The 21688-nt window shown below is 41.3% G+C and overlaps 1 protein-coding gene across 1 annotated transcript in view; it reads right to left on the reverse strand.

Annotated features, from left to right (window-relative positions):
• The window catches only part of FBRSL1 (fibrosin like 1), a 525832-nt gene that overhangs the window by 199420 nt on the left and 304724 nt on the right, over positions 1-21688 (reverse strand). The window contains exon 4 of the mRNA XM_065417935.1: positions 14311-14340. Coding sequence (XP_065274007.1) covers positions 14311-14340 — 30 coding nt within the window. The remainder of the gene's footprint in view (positions 1-14310; positions 14341-21688) is intronic.

The raw sequence follows: 21688 nt of genomic DNA on the forward strand, positions 1-21688 counted from the left end.
CCTGCCCCTGCTCTTCCTCTTCCCCCTAGGCCCTGCCCCTTGGCCAGGCCAGAGCCGGGGTAAGAGTTGCCTAGCCCCGGAACCTCCATCTGCCCTGGGCGGCATGCCCCGGGGGGACGGGGGCGGCTCTTGGGTCCCACGGTTACCTGCCCACAGCAGGTGGAGGGTCCAGGGCGACCCACAGTGGCCCAGGGTACCTGGGCGGTTCTTACCACGGCCTGGCTCTGGCTTCCGGCCTGGCCAGGGGGCAGGGCCTGGGGGGGGGGAAGAGGAGGAGCAGGGGCTGGGGGGAAGAGGAAGGGTGGAGGAGGGGCACCTGCATGTGTTCCGCTTTTGCCTTTTGAAAAGGTGGTCACCATAGCCATAACGGAGGATTGCAGAATAGAGGAATTTAAGAAAGCTAACCACACCAAAGTGTTGGACGTGCTCTGCACCTTACTCTAAACAAATTTGTGCATGCAGTGAAGTTTCAGCTGAGTAAGAACTAAGGCCCCAGTTTAGCAAAGCATTTAACTGTCTTTTTAAATCCATTTTCATTCAGCATAGCACTTAAGCACATGCTTAAATTTAGACATGTTGGACTTAAGCATGTGCTTAAGTACTTTGCTGAATAGGGAAATCCAGATTGCTAAATCAGAGTCTAATTAAGGACATCAGGGTTTGGCCCTGTGTCCTACCCTGCCCAATCCAATCCAGACTGTGTCATTTATCTGCACTATACAATTTTGGTTTGAACATGAACCAGCATTTGTGGAAAACCTTGAAATTAAAACCTAGCCACTGCCACACTAGGGTTTATAACTGTGTTTGGAACCATTTTTAATCATGGTTATAACACAGATTATGTACACAAACCAAACAGGTGAGAACTGTGTTTAGAAAAATTGTAAGATCACCTAGGCAAAGACTGTCTTTGTCTTTGTGCACCATCTTGCACAAAGCACGTTGACAGCAATGAAAAAACAATCAACAATGCTACTAATAATGCTAAAGATTTGCAAAGAGGACGAATAGGGTAAGGTTTTGGGCAAGGAAGCTGGTTTAAAAACATCCCTTTCCACACTGGACGGTGACACTGTGCTAAAACCATGCTATCCACAGGTGCTTGACAACTATTTGCAAATACAATTGTAGCTAGAGCAGCACTGTTCTTAATAGGAATCAACTTTTAATACAGATCAGTTTTAGGTCTAATTGACTTCACAGTGTCTCTATAAATAACTATCTATTCATCTAGCTAGCAGGCAGTCTACTCTCCTTGCACATGTCTCAGTATGGAAAGACAGCACTACAGGCATCATCCTTTTCTCTCCCCCACACCACACAGTTTCCTCTTCCACTGCCATTTCATACAACGTTGACAGTTAGCGATTCTCTATTATTGGTGACAACATTGTTGTTACAGAGAGAAAGCTTGCAGTGCCAGCAGTTTGCCTCCTGAAAATCAACTTTCAGGAGGGAGGGGTGAAGGAAGGCCAGAGAGGAGGAAGAGAGAGAAAAAACAGAGAGATTTCAGGTTTACATAAATATCTCTTTAGTCATTAGTAATTGCTTAGCAGACAAAACTGTCACTAGCTCAAGGAAAGGAAAGTGCCCTTTGCTTAAATAAAATGTTGATAAGTGTGAAAACTAAGGTGAATTGTATAAAGCTGTTTTTCAGGATGGACTTCTAGCGTGACCAGCTGAGGAGAGAAGTGGGAAGATCCAGTTCCAAGAGATCATCCAGGAAAGCTAGTGAAAAACCCAAATTTTTTAAGCTGGGGGTTAGGATACAATCATTAATTGCCTTGTGCACACTCCGCCTATCATATTGTTATAGGATGCTCACTCTTTCCACTTGGAGTAGTGCTAATTATTTACAATTATTCTAGGACATATAGGAAAGAAATATCTATACTAAATTGCTATTTAAGGGAATTTGGATCTGAGTAAATGAAACTCGGGGTAATGCTTTATTGCATTTCAGCTGTGTATAAGCTAATGTTAAACAAGAATGGAGGGTTCATGCTGTATGGTAAATATTAAATAATCAAGTAAATATTAAAAGAATCCATAATGATCGATTGCATGACCAAAATGAAGGGCTATCTCCCAGCACATGTCTAAGTGTACAGGACACTAGAGCTCCAGATAATCATCCCTTAGATTTACACTGAATTATTTAATTTTGGGTAGCATTACAGCAAAGCCCATCCATCCAAAATGAACTTACAGTACAAATAAAATCTCTCCCCCTCCTCATTTACATAGCAATAAATGTACTTGTTATGTAGAGTGTACAAGAGGCAGCATAGTGTAAGGATTGGAGCAGGAGATTGAGAGTCAGGAGCTCCTGTCTCTGCTTCTAATTGCTTTTGCGGACTGGAGCAAGACACTTTACCTTAATTTCCCCATCTGTAGGATGGGAACCATACCTCTAATTACATGGATATTGAAAGGCTGAAGATATGCATTATGAAGAATAAATATCTTATTTTTACACACAGTGTTTCCCCCTTCCTTCCTCATTCTCATATATCAGGGGTTCTCAAACTGGGGGTCGGGACCCTTCAAGGGGTTATTACATGGGGGGGTTGCGAGCTGTCAGCCTCCATCCCAAACCCTGCTTTGCAGCCAGCATTTATAATGGTGTTAAATATATTTTAAAGTATTTTTAATTTATAAGGGGGGGGGGTCACACTCAGAGGCTTGCTATGTGAAAGGGGTCACCAGTACAAAAGTTTGAGAACCATTGTCATATATATTAGATGGAGTGGAGTGGGGTGGCAAAAGGGGTAGGTGAAAACAAGTTTTTACTCATCCACTTAAAGCACACTGCCCTTCCATCTGCTTTACACTGTACATCATCACCTACTGTCCTAGCTGGAGATGATTTTCGAGTACTTAAACTGTTGATGGCTGTTGGTAATGATGTATGAAGCAGAAACAAAGCCAGAGTTTCAAAGAATCGTGGAGACTTCAAAAGGCTGAGAAGAACTAGTAATATGATTTTGACTAAATACAGATACATGCAGCAAGAAGCTGCCACTTCTACCAAATGAGCTCTCCTTCTGGAGCAACCTTTTAATTTCTTGCAGTTGCACAAATGATCTCTTCTAGCACTGTGTGTTAGAGTTCAAAGGAGACAGCGATCAGAACAATATCTTGATACTCTCGCCATGTTAAAGCACTTAAGAGAATAAGCTTCAAGGTCTCAGCAAGAACAAGACTTTCAATGTAACACGAAAAACATTATGAATTTTAAACAAAACAAATCCAAAATGTATTCCGGTTTAGCTAAAGTTAATTAATTAATTAATTAATTTTCAAGGAATGCCTGTCACTCTTAAAGAGAATAAATATATACAAGGCAAATGTCCAAAGATTAGTTTTGGCTAAGACTGTTTGTAATAAGAGCGTAATAATAATACCAGTAGAGGAAGTGGTTACATCCTGGGACTGAGTCAGGAGATCTGGGCTTGTAGTCCCAACTCTGACACCAGTTCACTGTAAGACCACAGGCAAATCACTTATTTTCTCTGAACCTCAGCGTTTTCACCTGTAAAATGATGACAATAATGCTTACTCATCTTTTAGCACACTTTGAGACCTCTGGATGAAAAATGTTATATAAGCACAAATTATTATTATTGTGCGTTATTTGTATTCCAGTAGTGACTAGAACATGCTAAGTTGCCTCCACACACAGAGCAGGACATCATCCCTGCTCTGAAGAGCTCACAGGAAGAAAAGAAGCCCCATAAAACAGAATAAATTAAAATAAATATCAACTATCCCCAAATGCACATCAGCCTAGCTATGAGCTTTTGTAGACCTCATGGCAGAAGTGGGTCTTGAGAAGAGATTTGAAGGAGGAGATACCAGCTCCCAGCCGCCGTGGGTGGAGGAGGAACCTCTCAGCTCCCAGCCACCAAGGTGGCAGGGGAAACCATGCAGATGCAGCAGCAAAAGTCACAGACAGGTCACAGCTTCCATGAATTTTTGTTTATTGCCCGTATCCTGTTCATAACTTTTACTAAAAATAACCACGGCAAAATTTTGGTCTTAGCAATAACATCAGAAGACAGTGGTGGGAGAGGAGGATCAAAAGGAAGACAGGCTGGCAGCGCTGGCAGAGTGGAAGAGGTGTGGGTGATGCATTAGAACAAAAAGGGATTGGTGGGCAGAGGCAGAGCTGCGAGGGGCCCTGAAAAGGAGGACAAGAAACTAGCATTTTATGGAAAAGACAGTGCCAGTGGAGGGACTCAAAGAAGGCTGGAGGAGGGTCCTCTATTGTGTGGCTATAACCTGCCCTCGCAGGGGGGCAAGCTCAATGATCATTCTAATAGGCCTTCCTCATTAATAACTACTAGAATCCTAAGAACAGGCAATTCTGTTTCCTTCCCCTGCCCCTTTCACCTGGGTTCCGTGGGGATTGGAGAGAGGATGAGGGACAGACAAAAGTTCAGGCTAAGGGAATAAGAGACTCATGGTCACTTATTAACCATAGTCTGATTGTCCAGGATACGCAGTGGTGCATATCATATATCACAGGGCAGGCTTCAGCAATTAGTATAAATAAATAGTTCAGAAAGCATATTTATATCCAGAACTAAGAGATTGCTTAGGTTTTGAGAGCTGCAGACACTACAAATTAAACTTAGATCTATTGATATTACCAACCTGGTTTATATATGAATGGGAACCCTTTCAATTTCAGCCTATTGCTTTTCTATTTATAATATTCCAGCTAGCTACACCTGCTTGATTATCTTTAAAGACACTTCTCAGGTTGCTTCCATTAAATAACAAATGACTATCTTTAAAGCGAATGTGGCCCTTTCCCCTGAACTAGTATTTATGGACAAGAACATTTGGGGCTGATCTTTCTGGTTGAGCAGCACATCTAAGACTAAGCCTTAAATCACCTGAATGATGCATTGACAATAATTGGCCTGCTAACGCAAATTCTTACTCACATAAGTAGTTCCACTGAGGTCAACAGGACCAGTCAAGTGACTAATGACGACTGGCCTGATTTTTAGAAATGCCGAGCATCCACAGCTTGAGTTGGGGATGTTCAGAACTTCTGAAAACCAGGCTCTACTTGCACAGATAAAGATTTGCACGATCAAGTCCCAGGGATGTTGTTATTTTGAATGTTAAGTTTAATATTCTTGGAATTCCCTTCCAATGTTACTTAGACTGAGGCCTCAGTGTTGACTATTGACAGGCAACTGAAAATATATGATTTGGTGACTGTGCTCAGACTATAGGGATTAGACCTACATTTTTTGCATTAGTGTCCTTAACTATTGAGATACTTGGGGAGGGGATTTTGCTCTTTGATTTGGGGACTGGCTGTGTCAGATACAGGACAGGCACAGAATGTGGTGGGTATCCTGACAGGACACCGAGGCTGATGAAAATCTTGTAGGAAGAACAAAGCTGAATAAAAGTGAATTGGAAAAGATTCAAATCTGTGCAAACTACTTGCCCGTAGTCTGAATGCTACTGATCCAACAAGACGGAAACCTGAGGCAGGTATCAGACAAATCAGCTCTGTGTTGTTGACCCTACAATACTACAGAGTAATCGAAATGCCAAAAGCTATAAGCATTTAACACATATATATCTTTTTCCTCATACAGGAAGATTCCAACCTATCCCAGGCATTTTTAAAGCCTAATTTTCACTGTAGCTCAATTATGAAAGCCCTTCAGCAAATTTTTAGGGCTTTTCCAATCATCAAGACAGAGTGGGAAAATAAGAAAAATCCTTCATGGAAAAGGGATTCTGCTTAGTCTTTGGAACTTTTTTTAATTAAAAAGACATGTTTCTGTCTCTCATCAGCATGAACCCAAGGAACATTTCTAATAGTTTTCAGCTCTTTTGCCATCTTATATTGTACATATTGCATCTGGTTTTACAGCTACATTGGCAAAATACTGTTTACCTGGACAACTGAATCATTACCAAGATATATAGCAACCACTAAAGAATATTTCCACATAGTTAAAAAATCAGAGGAAATTATACATTTTAGGGAAATTCATCCCAGCTGTTTGAAGTGCAGGAAAGGTGAGCAAATCTTTGTAAATCCATCAGGCCTTCCTTCCCCAGCCACCCCAATCTAAAAGCCTTAAAATGCAAATGACTTTGTCCTTGGATGTGATCTTGATTGTAAAGATTTTGTTTTGTTTCTTTCCTCCCTACCAAAGACAGAAGGGATAGTGAGTGAGTCTTTAAACTCTCAGTTCTTAAGGCTGTTAATATTTCACATTGCCAGCAGGGAAAGGAATTAAAACTGCCAGCAGCTATCCAGATAGATTTAAAAATCCCCTTCCCTTCCTCCCTCCCTCCTTTTTTCTTTCTGCATCCCTTGGCTTCAGAGAATATTTTCCCCGCAAATTGGTTTTAAATTAAAGGAGGTGATGAAAGCAATGTGCCGTCTCAGCATTTTCCCAGGTGCACTTAATCTAATTTCATTAAGGAGATCAGGACAGATGATCGCTACAGTCGAAACATTAAGTCTGTCCATTTTTGTATAAAAAACCATTAAGTCTGTCAAAGTGTCGGCGGGTGGGCTGTTTATTATTGGAGATGAAGGCACGCTTTGCTTCCCCAATAAACTGTCAGGAACAGTAAACCACAAATTAAGTCAGCTGCTGCCAAAGATTTAGGCAAAGATCTCCAACTAATTTCGACACAGGTGTGAGAAAGGCCAGGGAAACAGAGCCCTTAAGTAGGTCTGTGAGGTTTGGGAACCATGTTTTTTGTGTATATTTGCTATGATTTTTGACAAACTTCAAGCCAATGCAATGCAAATATTGGGATGGGACATCATGGGGTATGGTAAAGCTGAGTCATTGGCTCAATATGGTTTTAAACTTCCAGATGACAAATGGCTGTAAATTGGCACTGGGCACTGGTAAGTACTGCAGAGCTTCAAATGCGGAGTTTACCACCACTTTTACCTACACTGCATCCTGCTCAGACCCATCATCTTATTCTTAAGCAGAAGTGAACTCATACAAACTTCATTCAGCCATTTCTCCCTTTGAAGTGTGTTTGCAACTGTCAATACACCGTGGAGTCACGATGCATGGGTAATAATAAAAATATCACACAAAATTAAAGGAAACCCAACAAAACAGAGAAAGAACAGCAAACTTCTTTAAAAGCACAGAAAAAAGAGTGAAGCTTTCAAATTGAGTTTTCAGGCATTACGAAGCTCAACATAATCTATTTGTTCAGAAGGACATCTTGTTTCTAGTCAAAAAATGCAGTTTGGTAAAGAGAGTCAGGCTATTATGAAATGTCATTAAAGTTCTTTACTTTTTAAGTTAAATTTTCTTTATAGTATATACAGAATAATTCATGATCCCTGATAGAGTGCATGATTGTTGCAATTCTATCAAGAGCTTTTTACTCATCTTGTAAACCACAAGGGAGCAGTTGAAACAGCATCTGACAAGCAGAATCTACCAGCCAACAGGTACATTCATCCTGCATTTTGGTTCGGTGGAGTGGTGACACATGAATTCTCAATCAAGGAGAGGCAAATGTTACCTCTTGACTTCAACACTGACCCATGCACCAGTCCAGGCTCCGGAGTACAAGGGCTGATACAATAGACTGCAATGACTCAGCTCTTTGTGCATTCCTAGTCTTTAAGCTGCTCCAGTAGCCAGAATGTAACACACCTAGAACTCATTTCTGGACAAGTAATCAAGAAGCTAGAAAAAAAAAGTCTCCAGCATCTGTAACTTCTGTTTTTGTGAGATAGGGTTCTGTAGTTCTGACAGCCTCACCTGGACTCGTGTGAAATGCACTTTGCAGTCTGGAGCTTTCTGGTTATTTGTGCCCCAGAATATTTTTAATGGGAAGCCAAAGAACTGAGGATGCATCAGACATTGGACAAAGGAAGACCCGCGTGGAGAATGAAAGCTTAAGACGCAGTCAGTCAACCTGAGAACTGAACAGAGGGTTAGGTTTGGTTTGGGAACTGACATAGATTTGGATGGGTATTTACATTGCCCATCCCTTTTGCTATTAAACATTTTCAGCTGATTATGGAGGGGCACTGATGAACTACAAAGTGTTCTCCATCCAGTGTTCCTTCAGTCCAGTGATGCTGAATATCAATGACAGAGTGGAAATTAATGGGGGAAATGGGGAAAAAAACATTCACAAAGGTTTATCTGAAGAGACTGTGATTACATTAGGGAACAGCCAGCATGGATTTGTAAAGAACAAATCATGTCAAACCAATCTGATAGCTTTCTTCGACAGGATAACGAGTCTTGTGGATAAGGGAGAAGCTGTGGATGTGGTATACCTAGACTTTAGTAAGGCATTTGATACGGTCTCGCATGATATTCTTATCGATAAACTAGGCAAATACAATTTAGATGGGGCTACTATAAGGTGGGTGCATAACTGGCTGGATAACCGTACTCAGAGAGTTGTTATTAATGGTTCCCAATCCTGCTGGAAAGGCATAACGAGTGGGGTTCCGCAGGGGTCTGTTTTGGGACCGGCTCTGTTCAATATCTTCATTAACGACTTAGATATTGGCATAGAAAGTACGCTTATTAAGTTTGCGGATGATACCAAACTGGGAGGGATTGCAACTGCTTTGGAGGACAGGGTCATAATTCAAAATGATCTGGACAAATTGGAGAAATGGTCTGAGTTAAACAGGATGAAGTTTAACAAAGACAAATGCAAAGTGCTCCACTTAGGAAGAAAAAATCAGTTTCACACATACAGAATGGGAAGACACTGTCTAGGAAGGAGTACGGCAGAAAGGGATCTAGGGGTTATAGTGGACCACAAGCTGAATATGAGTCAACAGTGTGATGCTGTTGCAAAAAAAGCAAACATGATTCTGGGATGTATTAACAGGTGCGTTGTGAGCAAGACACGAGAAGTCATTCTTCCGCTCTACTCTGCTCTGGTTAGGCCTCAGCTGGAGTATTGTGTCCAGTTCTGGGCACCGCATTTCAATAAAGATGTGGAGAAATTGGAAAGGGTCCAGAGAAGAGCAACAAGAATGATTAAAGGTCTTGAGAACATGACCTATGAAGGAAGGCTGAAAGAATTGGGTTTGTTTAGTTTGGAAAAGAGAAGACTGAGTGGGGACATGATAGCAGTTTTCAGGTATCTAAAAGGGTGTCATAAGGAGGAGGGAGAAAACTTGTTCACCTTAGCCTCTGAGGATAGAACAAGAAGCAATGGGCTTAAACTGCAGCAAGGGAGGTCTAGGTTGGACATTAGGAAAAAGTTCCTAACTGTCAGGGTGGTTAAACACTGGAATAAATTGCCTAGGGAGGTTGTGGAATCTCCATCTCTGGAGATATTTAAGAGTAGGTTAGATAAATGTCTATCAGGGATGGTCTAGACAGTATTTGGTCCTGCCATGCGGGCAGGGGACTGGACTCGATGACCTCTCGAGGTCCCTTCCAGTCCTAGAATCTATGAATCTATGAAACATGTTGGGAATATTTTTGCTCCAAGAAGCATTTCAAAAATGACCTTTGCAAGACTCTTACATCACCCACACTTGTACTAGCTCTCTATGTACTGTGTACATCTGAAGACTTTGGGCAGTGCTGACATTGTACACTATTTGGAGCAAGGACTGTAAGCCGTCATATATTTATAAGGTGCTGAACGCATTGTCAGTGCCCAGTAAATAACAGTAGCAGGGTGAAGTAGAACTTGAAGAACTAAATTATGGTGTGTGAATAAGGTCTAACAAATGGGCTACAAAGGAGCCTGAAGCAAACTTACTGTGCTTTTGCAAAGAGCACTGTGAAAACACTATTTTGGCAACTCCACCAATGCTCTTTTTAATTTTCACTTCAAGCTCAGATATTACTTACTTGAAGCTCTCCTACCAGAGCTAGAATACAAAACTGAATTGCAGCATAAACACACAGCGAACATTTAATTAACTTGGAAACACAATGTCATTTTTTCTCTGTCTTATTTAGCACCACATTAAATGAAGAAATGCCTGATATCTAACCCTTGATTTGGAGAGCTTGCTTATACCCAGGGTCCATACAATTAAACTGACAACCCATAATTTCACACACAGCAGACAGAAGCCCAAGAAAGAAAGAACATGAACGCTGAATTACTTCGAAAGAAAGAAATAGGCTTTTTAAAAAAAAAAAAAACACGGTCGTGAACATTGTTATTAAAAAAAAATCAGAACAACATTTTGGTGTAATGAGCAGAGCTTACTCATTCCCTTGTTTTATGCAACTTGACTTTTGGCTTTCTGCAGAACGCCGTTTAACAGAGCACATTACCAAGCTGCTAGCCACTTTTCATAGTGATGCTAAAGCAGGTAAGAGACAATAAGTGGAACTGTTGATGGTTTATATTACTCTATTATGTTAATGTTCACTAAAGTATGCCATAAGCTCTCTCATTACATGTGTATAAACCAATTCTCTGTGGTGTTATTCCTGTGTTAAATGCTATAACTACATAAATCTTGAATTAATGGAGACTTTATAGTTCCTGAAAATGAAGGGTAATTGCTATCTGTTAATGCTGTTGTTGCTATTAAAGGAGTATATATTTTCGGTAACAATGTTTATGGACCATGAGCCTCACATAGCAGCCACTGCACAGTTTGGAACATAGTGTAATACCGTTACCAGACAAACTCCCCTCCTCTTCCCGCAACACCCCCCAAAAAAGAAAAAAAAGGTGATATACTCTCCACAGCTACCACAAACTACCCTGTAATTCTCCTAACAATGGCAGAGTCCAAATCCATGCCCTTCAGTGAACATAAGGCAGAAGTAATGGGATTCATGTTACCGTGTCTGGGAATGCATGGTTGGCAGAGCTCTTAGTTTGTCTCAGTGGAAGAAAAGCTCAGTTTATTGTATCAGAGGGGTAGCCGTGTTAGTCTGAATCTGTAAAAAGCAACAGAGGGTCCTGTGGCACCTTTAAGACTAACAGAAGTATTGGGAGCATAAGCTTTCGTGGGTAAGAACCCCACTTGCATCTGAAGAAGTGAGGTTCTTACCCACGAAAGCTTATGCTCCCAATACTTCTGTTAGTCTTAAAGGTGCCACAGGACCCTCAGTTTATTGTGTCATTTAAAAAAACCCAAAAAACAGTTCTTAGAAAGGATGGAAAGTGGGTGCAAGAAAGTATCTCCCCGTTCGCTTCCCTGGAGAGTTCTGTGGTGAAACAGAAGCTTGAGGCAATGGTTGGTGGAAATTCGCAGCACTCTCCATCAGAAAGTGGAAGGGGCGGATTAGTTCCTGGCTTGATTAGTATACCTACCTGAAGTCTCTGTGCTTTTAAAAACAGCAGAGTCATCATTTGAAGCACTGTCACAATCTGCCATCAGACTGCACCTCATGCAACTATAAATATCACTCTTCCGTTCTGGTTCATCTTCTTTATAATTAACTGTGCTCTAACTTGATTACCCTGTGCCACTGCCCTCTAGAGTACTGGATGTGACTGCATAAAAGTAAAAACTATGAAGTGTCTGCTTATAGCTACTAATACAGGGAAGAAAAATTACAAACGTTGCTCTAACATATGCATTTTTAAAATGTTGGGTGCTGTAACAACCTATATATCTATGGGCTAAATAAATAAGGGATAAGCAGTAGGCAGTGGATAGAATATGGAACTGGGAGTCAGAAGACTTGAGTTTTATTCCCAGCTGATGCCACTGACTCTGTGTAATTGTGGACAATTTCTCCCCCCTCCCATTTCCCCACCAATAAAATGGGATTGCAGCTGCTACTAACCCACCTTAGTGAAATGATTTGAGATCTACAAATGAAAAATGCTATGTAAGCGCAAAGTATTTTATTATTAAATGCTGTCCTGCATTTAATTAGTGCTCAAAGGGTATGTGTGTATGTATTATATATAAAGATGGCACAGAGAGCTTCTTGCTGAGCAAGCAGCAAGATAGGATCTCTCTGTAGCACTTTAAAATGCTAAGAAAGGTGCAGAGTCCATACCTCTTATCCCTTAGAGAGTGTGGTGTGTGGGCTAGAGCATATGTCTAGCCCTACAACTGGCTGCAAAGGGCAGGAAATGTTATTAGAGGGCACACTTTGCTAATGTTCTGAGGAGTAGAAATACTCCCCAAGTCCCCAGTGTAATCTCTCAGGCTACAATAAGGAATTCTTTGTTGAGGCCACTCAGGCCAGCATTTTGATAGCTCCTTGTTGCATCAGCCAGGGCAGGATTAAGATCTATAACCAACAGTTGTCCACTTATGTATAACATCAGATGTAAACAGAGCCTGGTTCTCCATGTGCTCCATGAATTTAGTGGGAATTCCACATGAAGGGCATTTGCACTATAAGGCCCATTGGAAAGACTGAAATCCCTCCACTTCAGCCATAATGGTGCTTATACTTATGTGCTACATGCACATGTCTTTGCGGACACACAAGGCAACTTTACTTAATGCCAGAGACCTACTTATGAAACTGATGTCTTGCCTCATGTCTTTACAGATCAGAGAAGAGAGATAAAAAAAGACAATTGCTCTCTCTCCCTTTTTGGTACAGAAAGTACTTTGATTAGGTAGGATTTACTAAAAGGAGGGGGTACTAAAAGGAGGGTTCCAAACAACCCTCATGTATGGAACATGTATGAGACTGGATGGTCCAATTACAGATATATATGAAATGCTATAATAATGGTATAGGATGCTACAATGGTCTTTCATTTGCTGTAAAGGACAGTAAGTTACCAGCCAAACACAATGCCGCTTCCTCTAAAGGTAACCTCAGATCCCACATTCTGAAAGCTAATCAATGTTGTTCAGATTTCAATTTCTTCACTACAAGGTGAAGTCAAACCTAATCTAACAAACGTCAGTCTCAGGCTAGCTGGGTCTACCAGTGTAATTTAGATAATCATTAATAGCATAGCTGTATAATAAAACTACATGTCACTTACAACTTCATCTGAGGTTTGACTGGCAGATCTTTTAAACTGTTTTCTATATGATTGCTTTTATTTTCTCTGATTGGGAAGTGTAAGAAATGTTTTAACCCTTTTGTACCCAAGCTTTGGGGGAGTAAATTCAACCTGTTTCTATGCCAAAAACCACCCTCTGTTGTTATTTATCCTTATGTGGAAGACAGCCTTAGAAACATATGCTGCAAAAACAAAATGTATGCTGAAAATGTCCACTGTATGTTTCATTCAAGAGCCATGATTAAAATATTCCTCTTTGTTTAAGATTTTTTGCCAAAATGTATCTGTTGTTTCATTCAGGGAAAATTAGATATTTGAGTGGACTTTTAAAAGAATACAGTGAAAAAATGAAGGACAGCATACATTTTCCTGGTTTTAAACCCATGCCAAAAAACAAACAAACAACCCTCATAAAATTTAGTTAGCATTAGCTTTCAATGCTGCATCTTGAATTCACTTCTTCCTATGGTTACAGGAAGTTGTGCTGCCAAACAAGATATGGAACTTCAGAACTCAGCCTTTACATTTGTAATGCTGATCCAGTGGAATCTGTGCATGTTGTTGGTTCTCATGCATGGATATAAGGGACTGGAAAAACAAAGAATAGAACAGGTTTGATGAAGGTTTAACCTGAGACTAATATCTGCTAAAACAGATGGCTATGGGGACACTGAATATTTTAAATGCTTGATGTTCAAAAGCATGTTGCAGTTGCTGCTTCCAGTAGGGGTTGTCTGTTTTCATTGCAAAGGTGATGGTCAAGCACAAGAATGAAGGTCAAGGGGATGAAACAAGAAGTCCCTGTACATATACCAAAACATATTCCTATAGCCTCCCACTGTCTAACATCCGTATCAAACAAAAAGGTCAGAAAAATCATTGCTGCGTGATAAATATGCATGCAACATGACAAAATACTCCCTGACAGTTACCTATCCTCACAGACAGTGCAGTACCAGTTGTCCATCTTCTAAACCCATTATAAAACTGACATGTTCAAAGGTTATTATAAATAAAATATTGGCTCTAGAGGAGTCATCAGGCAAGTCTTTCTCCAAAACAAAAAGCTAGTGCCAACACAGTGGCTTACATCCTACTAAACCCTGGCACATTAATCAAGAAGGGGTATTGTGTTAGCAACAGAAAGCTCGGCTGCATGTCTAAGCTTAGGGCAAAGGCTGAGACTATCATCTTGTGAAGCGGATACAAGTTACTGATATTTCTAAATTTGACATGAAGGCTAAAGGAAAATATTATGTTATTGTTAGATTCATTTTTATTTTTCTCGTAGGGGAATTTCCAAGCTAGTGAAGCATATGGAAAAAGGGAATTCAGTCTTACCTTATCGTCAATATCACTCTCGCTGTCACACTGCAGATTAGAGAAAGAGAGAGAGAAAAGGCTTCATGAAATATCTGTATATAAATGAAACTCCTGCATCATCATCTACAATCTTTCAGGTGGCTGCTTAATAGATATTTCAATGAACAGATAGTACTCTTTCATTGTATGCATTTTACATTGCCAACATAAATAAAAAATGGAAAGAAATAGCAATTTCCTCTTTTTTTAATAAAAATACAATGTGCTCATAGTTGAATTAGATGTTCACACACAAAGTGGGCTTTAATCAAATGAGACAATCAGCTATGTGTTGCAATAACCACTGGATGTCACATGGATATTTCAACACAAATCTTGCCCTCTTTTCATCCAAAACTCTGGAAATGTATAGACACAGCTGTGGATGCCTCTAGTTTGATAAGCACTTTGTCATTTAATGAGGAAACTGTGAAGGTGGCAACAATTTCTAAATCAGATTAGTGGCACCCATAATGGTAATTTAAAATATATATATAATAAATTATTTTAAATAGTGTAGCTTAAAATGAGATTGCGAACCCAAGTCGAAAAGTGTTTATTTAAGGAGTTTCAGAGTGAACTCTTTTACCGTTTCTGAAAAGGGAATATTTCATTTTCATTGCACAAGTGATGGCAAGATAACTTGAGCTCTGAATGTTTAGGGGTGTATGGATTTCATTGGCCACAGGTCAGAAAGATTTACATTTGCAAGATAGAAATAAACCCACACAGAGTGGAAATGTCTAGCTGTTGTGGGGCTTCTGGATTCCACTGGAATTTTAGTTCACCATGCATGGATATTGCAGCGCACATTTGCAAACGGAGGTTAGGATGGGAATTCATGTTGTGAAACGCTTTATTGGGGCTCAACAAGCTCAGACCATGCACCACAAGTATGGAAACTGGCGGTGAGAAATTTGCACATTTGTATTACCGAAGAAAGAAAAGGAAACCTTTTCTTAGGTCATCTAGTCCCCATCTTCTAATCTCCAGAGAGGGAGGATTGTTCCTTACTGTATAATAGGTCAGTTTAATTGGAACATTGTGAAACGTCATGCAGTTATGCTGTGACACTCTTGCCTTTCTGTGGTTTGCCTTAGAAATTACATAGAAATCTCTCCTTCCTTTTGGCATATGAAGTGGTCATCCCGAAGTGCCAGAAGGATCCTATGACTCTGTATTCTTTGATAAGTACAAAGCACACAATGAACTTTGGCATTCGTCGGTCATGATTCTATAGTTAAGATTGCCACGGGTTTCCACTCTGAAGCTTATTCTCACCTAACTTTTTGCAGTAATAATATTCCCGTCTAAAAATTTATGTAGATCATGGATGGGGGGGTGGTGGGGAGGAGTCAATTGTTTGGCTGTTATTTCAACAAACATTTTCAAATGTTTCAAAAGTCTTTAAAAAATGACATGCCCCATCCCTTCTTCAAATTGTAACTTCCTCTCCTGGTTTTCAGCCTCCTTTCACTGACAAATGCCACAGTTTTAAAATAACATGCGCATCCGTGCACTTGTGTCTGTCACAGTTTTGAAGAAACAAGAATTCAAAGCAAAAATGTTGGTAATCTTGGTTAACTACTGATTTGATCTCTCTTTAGTGATGCTGCTGTACAGAGACTTATCCATCTATCAGCAGCAATGGGCAGTGGTTAGGTTAACCTGGGAACACTCTGCAGGTAATGTGGTGCTACAGGTAGCTCAGTCTTAGCCAATTTAGTGCTTCAGCACCTAAATGTTATTTGCAAATCTAGAAAAGCTGCGAGCCTATTTTCAAGTATAAAAATGTAAGCAATTCAATAGGATATGGGACTACCGAGCTAAATAGGATCCCACGGCAACCTAGGTCTCCCCTCACAGCCCACCATAAGTTTATGCAACCCTATTTTCACTTTTGAGCTCCTTTTACCTTTTTAAAAGAAAGAAAAGAAGGAAAATCACAACACACAAACTTTGTTAAACTTTCAGGTGCCCTTAAGGCTCAGTCATTCAGTTAACTGCAAAAAGACAGTTAACTTTTCAGTAACTGGTGTTCTTTGAGATGTGTTGCTCATGTCTATTCCACAGTAGGTGTGCGTGCTTGCCACGTGCACCGGTGCCGGAAGTTTTTCCCCTAGCAGTACCCGTACGGGGGAGCGCTCCCCTAGACCCCTGGAGTGGCGCCTGCCTGGTGTGGTATAAGGGGAGCTGCGCGCTCCCCCCACCCTCAGTTCCTTCTTGCCAGACAACTCCGGCAGCAGGGAAGGAGGGCGGGATGTGGAATAGACATGAGCAACACATCTCGAACTGTCTTTTCTTCCTCGAGAGATTGCTCATGTGTATTCCACAGTAGGTGATTCCAAGCTGTATCTGCTGGAGGTGGGTAGGAGTTCACAAGTTCTCAGGATGGAGTACCGCCCTGCCGAACCCGGCGTCATCCCTGGTTTGGGAGACTATCGCATAGTGCGAGGTGAACATGTGAACCGAAGACCATGTGGCGGCCCTACAAATGTTCTGAATAGGGACGTGGGCCACAAAGGCAGCCGACGAGGCCTGCGCCCGCGTCGACTGTGCCCTAACAATAGGCGGTGGGGAAACACCCGCCAACTCGTAACAGGAGCGGATGCACAAAGTGATCCAGTTGGACAGCTGCTGAGTGGAAATCGGCTGGCCTCTCACATGCTCAGCTCAGGCGACAAACAGCTGCGAGGACTTTCTGAACGGCTTGGTTCACTCAAGGTAGAAAGCCAGAGCCCGCCTCACATCGAGCGTGTGGAGCTGGTGTTCGTTATTAGTCGTGTGAGGTTTGGGGCAAAGGACTGGTAGAAAAATGTCCTGACCCATATGGTAGGTGGAGACCACCTTCGGGAGGAACGCGGGGTGTGGGTGGAGCTGGACCTTGTCCTTATGAAACACCTTATACGGCGGCTTGGAGGTCAGAGCCCTGAGCTCCGAGACCCGCCTGGCCGACGCGATAGCAACCAGGAAGTCCACCTTCCATGAGAGGTGAGACCAGGAACATGTGGCTAGCGGCTCAAATGGGGGCCCCGTAAGCCGAGCCAGCACCAGATTCAGGTCCCACTGCGGGACCAGGGGCTTAGAATACGGGTAAAGCCGTTCCAAACCCTTAAGGAACCGTCTGGTCATAGCATGGGAGAACACCGTGTGTCCTTGCACCAGGGGATGGAAAGCTGATCTGGCTGCCAGATGCACCTTGACCGACGAGGGCGCCAGGCCCTGGGCCCTCAGGCGGAGGAGGTAATTGAGGATAAGCTGAAAACTAAACTGACTACAGGTACTACTGAACGAACAGTCCTGGGGATAAGCTGCAGCAAGGCTGGAGCTAAGCAGTTCCAATGCACCTTCACTGGCGGCAAGAAGGAACTGAGGGTGGGGGGAGCATGCAGTTCCCCTTATACCGCGCCAGGCAGGCGCCACTCCAGGGGTCATGGGGGGCGCTCCCCCCTACGGGTACTGCTAGGGGAAAAACTTCTGGCATCGGTGCATGTGGCGAGCACGCACACCTATTGTGGAATACACATGAGCAATCACTCGAAGAAGAGCTGAATACATTTGTTCCATGTTATATACAGTGCACTCCATTTATAAGAATCACTGATATAAGAATCAACCACATATAGTGATCAAAACCACTGGAACAAAATCATTCCTAAACTAACTAAAATACGCTGCTTGTAAGAATCAACTGCTTATAAGAATCAAATCATCCAGGACTAATGTGATTCTTATAAAAGGAGTACACTTGTATAAAGTAGCAAATATTTAATAATGGGCTCTTCAGTTTAGCAGAAAAAGGTACAACTTGATCCAATGACTGGAAGTTGAAGCTAGACAAATTTAGACTGGAAATAAGGTGTACATTTTCAACAGTAGGAGTAATTAACCACGGAAATAATTTACCAGCAGTCCTGGTGGATTCTCTATCACTGAGCATTTTTAAATCACATTGGATTTTCTCTAAAATATACGCTCTAGAATTATGTTTGGAAAGTTCTATGGCCTGTGTTATACAGGAGGTCAGACTATATAATCCCTTCTGGCCTTGGAATCTATGGAAAATACTGCAAGAATAAAGGATGTAAAATTCCTGTGATGCTGCGATAGCCATGCATGCCTAAACTGAAATTCTGGAAAGAGACAATCATAAAACTGCAACAAACTTCGAGATATGCAACCCTGTTCCCTTCAAGAGCTGTGCTTTTAGAACCAAATGTCACAAGGTAGGCTGCACTACATTTAAATTGTGCACATCTTCCAACATCAGCTTATCAAATCACTACCACTGTCAGGGTAATCTTCAGAAACCACTGGAAGCCAATGCCTATTGGACAGCTCTTGTGCTACACATTAAGCACACCGTTAAATGTTTTGCTAGACTGAAGCCTAAATTCTCAGTGACAGAACCTTCGAAGATGCTGTTGCCTCCTACTTAGACCTTCTACTTTTCAGCATATTTAAAACTTCACTAAGGAATAACTTTATGCAGACTGGTCCTTAGCAAATAATTTCCCACATGCCCTACTTTTCAACTTATGTTGCTAAATTTCATGAAATGCATGAAATAAACAAATAAATAGAAGGGGTTAGTGTCACTTCTGGAGACCTGGGGTTTCCACATCATGTTTGAAGGTCAAAAGACAACATCACTTTGATACAGACTCTCATCCTAGTTCCTAGCCCTCGTGGATGTTTGTTGACCTCAGAAAGACTCTCACAACAAAGCTGTGCACAATTGGCAGGTATCTGTTCTGGTGAGGCCCAGGCCTAAGACAGAAGGGGCACCACACCTCGTGATTAAAGTGCATTGGCAGCACACTGTGTGTAGGCACCTGCCTGAACTTGAACTTGGCTCAACACAGTACTGACAAAGCAACAAATTCATCAAAAAGCTTAAGAGAAAAAGAAAAGGGAGATAGAGTCAGAGCAGTAAGCTAATTATTGTCTCTATAAATACACTATTTAGGGAGACTGGATGATTTAGGGGATTTCATCTCCAACTGAGTGGTCAAAATCCAGCCTAAGTCAGTAGTGACCAAAAGCCAGTATCATCTAACAGCTGTTTGGAACTCAATATGAAATAGATTAGGTTAGTCCAGTTCCTATAGTAGAAGGGGTCCATGGCCCCAAACCACCATCATGGTTGCTACTACCACTTGTGGTCTCTCTGGCCTGGTCTACACTAGAAAATTAGGTCGGTTTAACTACACCGGTCAGGAGTGCGAAAAATCCACATCCCTGAGCAAGGTAGTTAAGCTCACTTAAGTCCCTGTATAGACAGAACTAGGCTGATGGAAGAAGTCTTCCATTGACCTAGCTACTACCTCTCAGGGAAGTGGATTACCTGCGCTGATGGAAGAACTCCTCCCATTGGTGTAGGTAGTGTCTACACTGAGGGGGGGGAAATGATCTAAGATACGCAACTTCAGCTACGAGAATAGCGTAGCTGAAGTCAACGTATCTTAGATCGACTTACCTCCCGTCCTCACAGCGCGGGATCGACAGCCGCGGCTCCCCCGTCGACTCCGCTTTCGCCTCTCGCCCTGGTGGAGGTTCCGGAGTCGATGGGGAGCGCGTTCGGGGATCGATTTATCGCATCTAGACGAGACGCGATAAATCGATTCCCAATAGACCGATCGCTACCCGCCGATCCGGCGGGTAGTGTGGACGTACCCTATAGCACTACAGTGGTGCTGCTGCAGCGGCACAACTGTGTTTTAGATGTACACTAGCTATAGATTGAACGGACCAAAAAGACTGAATTATCTTTTCACACTTAAGCCCCTGTCTACACGACACTGTGGCTATCATTTTGACTGCTGTGTCACTTAGACTTGCACTGAGATGGGATTAGTAGATTCATCGGTTTTAAAGACAGAAGAGACTAATATGACCATATAGTCTGACCTCCTGCATAACACAGGCCAGAAAATTTTACCTAATGCTGCCTGCATTAGGTAAAATAGACCAATAACTTGTGGTTGAACTGTGGCCTATCTTTTAGAAAGACACCCACTCTTGATTTAAAGACCCCCAAGTGATAGATAAATGACTCAGTGGCTAAAGCGGTGGCAACAGCTGGAGGTTTCTACTCATATGAGCTGAATCTACCCCTACTGTGGATTAAGTGGGGCAAGCAACGGAGGGAATTTTTTAGAAAATTTCCCTCCTTTAAATAGGGCCCAAACAGTAACCAACTTGAAACAAGTTTGAAGTAAATCTGAGAGGTAGTGGGGGTGAGGTTGCACTGTTGATATCCTATGTTGTACTGGTTCTGTAAATGTGGGACTTTCCAGGCTACCAACCAACCACCTTGCAACAGCTCTAAATGTAATTTAAAAATTATACATACAAACTAATCAAGTAATTTCAACTTCTTGTTTAATAATTCTGTATCTCACAAGCATTAATAGAAATTCTTGCTGAGACTTATTCAAAAGAACCCAGTTGTGCCACTTGATATAAATTCTAATTAACCAACCCAGAAAAGTCTTATTTTATTTTAAAATAATTCTTAAACATTTCTTTAAAGTTGATATATTTTTGCCTATTAGTCATGCCAAGATATTTCACAGATTTGCAACATAAATGTTAGCCTTTCTAAACATGGGAGTTTAGTTCAAATGTTTTTGAAAGCAGATTATTTTTTAAAATAATTTTGGAATGTTAATATCCATTATTATCCAAATCTAATGTGATTTCTAGGAGTTATGGGTATTAGTGGCTTTTGAAGATTCAAGGTGGTCTCTCTATTTTCAGCTGAGTAGAGTATAATATCAAAAAAATTGAAAAAAGCACTGTAGAAAACTAAAAAAGTCTTACCTGTGCTTTAAGGGGAAAAAGCTTTAAGGGAAACTTGCTTGCTTAATACGGATCTGGTAAACTCACACAGCCATAATGAGTATAAAAATCCATTACAGATGGCTTGCATTACTAAAAGGTGCAGAACTGCCTTATTTAGATGCCTAATTTTGCTCTGTGCGATACACAACTTTGCCTGACGTAGATAAGTGAACTCTGTAAAAAGCAAGTGAACCATCAAAACTGCACTCTAAATTTTATAAACAGACATACAAATGAAACAAACATCTGCTATCTGAGGATAAATTTTTCAATTCAGAATCTGAAAATACGCTATAATTAATTGTTTAAAAACGAAAAGGAAAGCAAAGATTTTCGTTTAATTTTAATTTACATTTTCCTTAGTTTAAACACTAAGGCTCCCATCCTGCAATTGAAAAAGCCAGTGAAGTACCATGTGGGTGAAGCTCCGTTTGCAAATTTGGCTCCATCCGCATGAATCCAAATGCAAGATGTTGCCTTTAAATGGACTATTTTGGACAGCAAGCAACAA

This window comes from Emys orbicularis, chromosome 16, assembly GCF_028017835.1.
Source record: "Emys orbicularis isolate rEmyOrb1 chromosome 16, rEmyOrb1.hap1, whole genome shotgun sequence".
NCBI classification, from domain to species: Eukaryota; Metazoa; Chordata; order Testudines; family Emydidae; genus Emys; species Emys orbicularis.